We start from the raw sequence: 4550 nt of genomic DNA, 5'->3' as shown, positions 1-4550 counted from the left end.
TGGCGATTTGGTCAAAAATGTTATATACATTTTGCTTAAAACCATTTTTCCTATGAACATGTATAATTATGGTTCATTAATAGATTAATCTGATTAGAAAGTCTTAAATCATCAATAACTTTCATTTTAAATCGCTAAAATTTTGTATTTGCAAGTTAAGTTACCGGGACGATCCGGGGTGAAATTATTGTTGCGGTCACACTTACCCCGGCAGCACTACGGTAGTTCCCAACTAACAACCCAGGATGCACTCCGAATCATCCCGACAGAGCCCAGGTGAAGCTATGGTTCATGCCGGTGCTTCCACGGTCGTACCCGAATGACGCCAGAAGAGCCCCGGTTGACCCAGGCAGAGCCCCGGTCGATCCAGGCAGAGCCCCGGCAGAGCCCGGGACGATCCAGGCAGAGCCCCGGTAGAACCCCGGTGGATTAAAAACTCCCGAAAATGATAACATTGATACATAATTTCTATTTAATATAATATCTATTGTTCCAGAATAGTAATTCATGATGATTTTCTGAAAAATCCGTATGCCATACTGGATAGAAGGGAAATGGGAAGGGTTTTAATACAAACAAGTGCAATCATCGCAAATTGTCGTTATTTTTTTTTCAAATGATCCGGGCTTTGCCGGGGCTCTACCGGGGCTCTACCGGGATCAACCGTAGCTCTACCTTTATCCTCCGGGGCTCTGCCTGTAGTGACCGGGGCTCTTTCGGCATATACCGGGGCTCTACCGTAGCTCTACCGACTATATCATACTCCGGATCATCCCGGACCAGCCCGGTGATATTAAATATTTTATTCCATCCGGGGTCGAATGCCGGATGTTCCCGGATCATCCCGGACGTTGTCGGCAGAGTTAAGGATGTACTCCGGTTGTTCCCGGTCGTTCCCGGATCATCCCGGACGTCTACCGGGGCTCTGCCGGGATGTAAGTGAGACTGTAGCTTTAAGAATTTGTGATATTAAGCTAGGTACAAATTGCATTCAAATAATACTAGTAATGATGCATCGTCTGATTACCACGGCGGAACCTTTAACATTTATGTTATGTTACATGTTAATCACACGTGGGTATCCGACGATGGTAATTATGATATTGCATGGGATACCATATGAACTTTAAATTTCATATACATGAATAATGGCAGCAAACTAAAGGAACTGGAAAAAATACATCTAGTAATTCTTTGCTTAAGTTATCTTCGCGATAAGAGATCCATTTCTTCCAGAGTTAAGATTTCTTTTTTTTTTAAATAAAAGGTTAAAAATACTCATTGTAAAAAAAAATTCAACCAACAAGCAACAAGGCGGTAAAAATTCTGTACTCATAATAAAACTGTGAGAAAAATAAGCTAAACTATAGTGATATATAAAGTTGTTTTTATTTTTATTCCTTTAGATGTTTCCTTGTTTTAAGATAATTGATTAGTTTTTATTAAAAATGTTAATCTATAAAAGATACATGTAATTATCATGATTATAAGACATACCACGTATCAGCAATAAATATTTGAATAACAGTAAGAAAAAACCCCAGACACAAATGGTTTCACTATTCCCTAACTTGACTTGAGGGAGAAATCACTTCAATATAAAGTTAACACAAATAAGAGCCCTGTTGTGTATTTTTGAATGAGCTATGAAAAATAACTTCACGACAGAATACCTACTAACTTGCTCTCCTTAATTTATGATTAGATAAAAATATTGTATCTAAAATGTCTGTTTTCTTTAAAGGTTAATAATACATCTTTGTCATTAATTTTAAGCATACCTTTTTCTAAACTTGCAGTAAACTGATATAATAATAATAATAATTGACCACTTGACTTCTGGAAGGACCACCATAATTTCAAATCTAGTGGTCCGGCTTACCACCTGATAAAAAAGTTAATGTCGAGGCCTGGATTATATATGTGTGACCTGTCAAAGATATCATAAGAGACAATTTAGAACTCACAAAATCCAAGACAGTGACCTTATGCCTCAGGAGTTTTATTTTGAGAAATGTTCCACACATCCTGGGCAGCTGATCAAATTTTACTGCTCTGAATGTAAGAAAGAAGCCTGTAAGAAATGCAAGGATAATGGGCATGTAAACTGCAGAGATATCGCCCATTTACCAACGCTTGCTTCAGACATACAAAAAAGTGATGAACTAATAAACTTTAACAAAAATATGGATCAATTGTCAAAGGATATAAAAGACACAGAAAAGCTGTTAAATGCTAAAAGTGAAGTGATTAAGAAACAAGAGGAAAATGCAACTGATGCATGCATAGAGCATAGCAACAAACTGATAGCAACTTACAAACAACAACATCAAGATCTAATTGATGAATTTGATAAGAAAATGGAAGAGACCATTGCTAGGTTGAAGAAAGAAAGGTTAGAACTACTTCAAAAGGTATCTGAAAAGGAAAGACAATTTGAAGAAAAAGTAAGAAAAGCTGAAACAAATATAAAAGAAGAGGTTGTTAAGACAAACACAAACTTTAAAAAACTCAAGTTTGAACATTTGAATTTGGTTGGAAATTTGAAGGCTCTTACTGTTGATCTAGAACAGGCTCAGAAATTAGGTCAAAACTGTGAACTGCTTATAAAACTGAAGTTAGTGAAGCAAATGTGTAAACAAATTCAAGTCACCACTGGCCAAATTCAACATTCCTACATACAACAATACAAACTCCTCGTATCTGACATTCCACCAAAAGTAAAATCTTTAGAGAATCAAAAAAGGTTTTTCTCATTTGATAAAGTACATGCATCAGGTGTAGAAAGAAGACTTACCTTTATTTTTGATATCAATCACGAGTTTGACTGTATAACTTCTTTACTTGTGCTATCTGAACATACACTTCTTGCATCAGATTATGATAGGTGTAGTCTTGTCATATTTTCACTTGAAAAGTCAAATGCAAAATATATTAAAGAAATAAGATTTAAAACCCAACCTTGTGGAATGACTAAAGTTTCAGATCATAAAGTTGCTGTCACATTTCCAAATAAAGAAAAGATCAGACTGATTACATTTTCTGAGGAAATAAAAGTTTTAGATACCACTGAGATACCAGGACATGGTTTTTGTTTTGGTATTGCTCACAGTAATAACTATCTTGTTGTTTCATATTACAAATCCTTTACAGGTAGTATTAAGATTTTAAATATGTTAGGTAAAATAGTGAAATCATTTAACAAAGATGACAATGATCAAAATTTGTTTCCCATTCCTGATTTCTTGACTGTCAGTCCTGACAATACTATGATATATGTCTCTGACTGGAGCAGTAACACTGTGACATGTTTGACCTTTGATGGTAAAGTGAAGGCTATCTACAAAGATGATCAACTGAAACGTCCTCAACAACTTGCTGTTGATGAATATGAATCAGTTTATGTGTGTGGTTGTCACTCAAACAATGTCCATCAATTATCACATGATCTCACCAAAGTGAAGATACTGCTAGATAATAGCCATGGCATACTAAGACCAACAAGTATTGCATATTGCCGAAAACACAAGAGATTATTTGTAAGAATGGATTATAGTAGTAAAATAAAGGTTTTTAATGTTTCACTTGAATAAAATATTATATCACTTTCACAGTCTCATTAACAGCAATTTCTCTTACTTCTATTGATTCTTTAAAAACATAGATAAATTTTACCCTAAAAAACATTCAAGGTAAATACTTTGAAAAACTACCAGAAAAGGTATATCAGTAAGTGTGTAGTAGAGAAAATCAAGTAATCAAGTGACCTCACCAAAGTGATAATCTTCATAGTTAAAAATTTAAAGCAATGTAGAATAATATTCAACAGGAACATAGTTGCAGAATAACAAGACATTGTGGGAATGTGTGATAGTATAAACGTCCAATGTATCTTGAGAATAAAATATGTAACTCTTACACAATGACTTTAGATTTATCATTTTGTTTGTTTGTTCGATTGGGTTTTACGTCACACCGACGCAGTATAGATCATATGGCGACGTTCCAGCTTTACTGGTGGAGGAAGACCTTAGGTGCCTTTCTTTGCATTATTTCAGGCACAAACGGGCACCTGAGAAGAACCACTGACGTTCTGTCAGCTAGCTGGACAGCTTCCTCACATGAAAGAATCCAAAGTCCCTGTCGTGATTCGAACCCACAGAGGTGAGGGGCAAGTGGTTTGAATTCAACGACCTTAACCACTCGGCAACGAACTCCCCAAGATTAATCATTCATTCCAAAGTCCTTATTACTGTAACAACATATCACTTTACTTAACTATGGCACATTGGACTCTTGAAATAATATGTTAATGCACATATTCATCAAGTCTTTTAACCTGTTGTATGGTGTACAGTAATCATGCCTATACTTTACTGTAATAGTGTTTTATATTGCAATAATTAAGTAAATTTGTGCCTGTATTTTATATACAAAACTGTACATGGAATGAGCTGTATGCAATTTTCCTGCTATTACGGTTTTTTCCTTTCATTTTTCTTTTATATAGTTACACTTTTTGCTAAGTTAGTGACATACCAAAATTCAAT

The 4550-nt window shown here is 35.3% G+C and overlaps 1 protein-coding gene across 1 annotated transcript; it reads left to right on the top strand.

The window, feature by feature from the left end:
• Positions 1-1988: 1988 nt before the first annotated feature.
• Positions 1989-3593, top strand: LOC132758897 (uncharacterized). The gene has a single exon (XM_060750606.1). It carries the CDS (start codon positions 1989-1991, stop codon positions 3591-3593), a length of 1605 nt encoding a protein of 534 aa, XP_060606589.1.
• Positions 3594-4550: the final 957 nt, after the last annotated feature.

This window comes from Ruditapes philippinarum, unplaced genomic scaffold (genome assembly GCF_026571515.1).
Source record: "Ruditapes philippinarum isolate M1 unplaced genomic scaffold, ASM2657151v2 ctg8181_1_1_1_1, whole genome shotgun sequence".
NCBI classification, from domain to species: Eukaryota; Metazoa; Mollusca; class Bivalvia; order Venerida; family Veneridae; genus Ruditapes; species Ruditapes philippinarum.
Note: the sequence above shows the minus strand (reverse complement) of the source record. Positions and strands in the feature narration are given on the sequence as shown.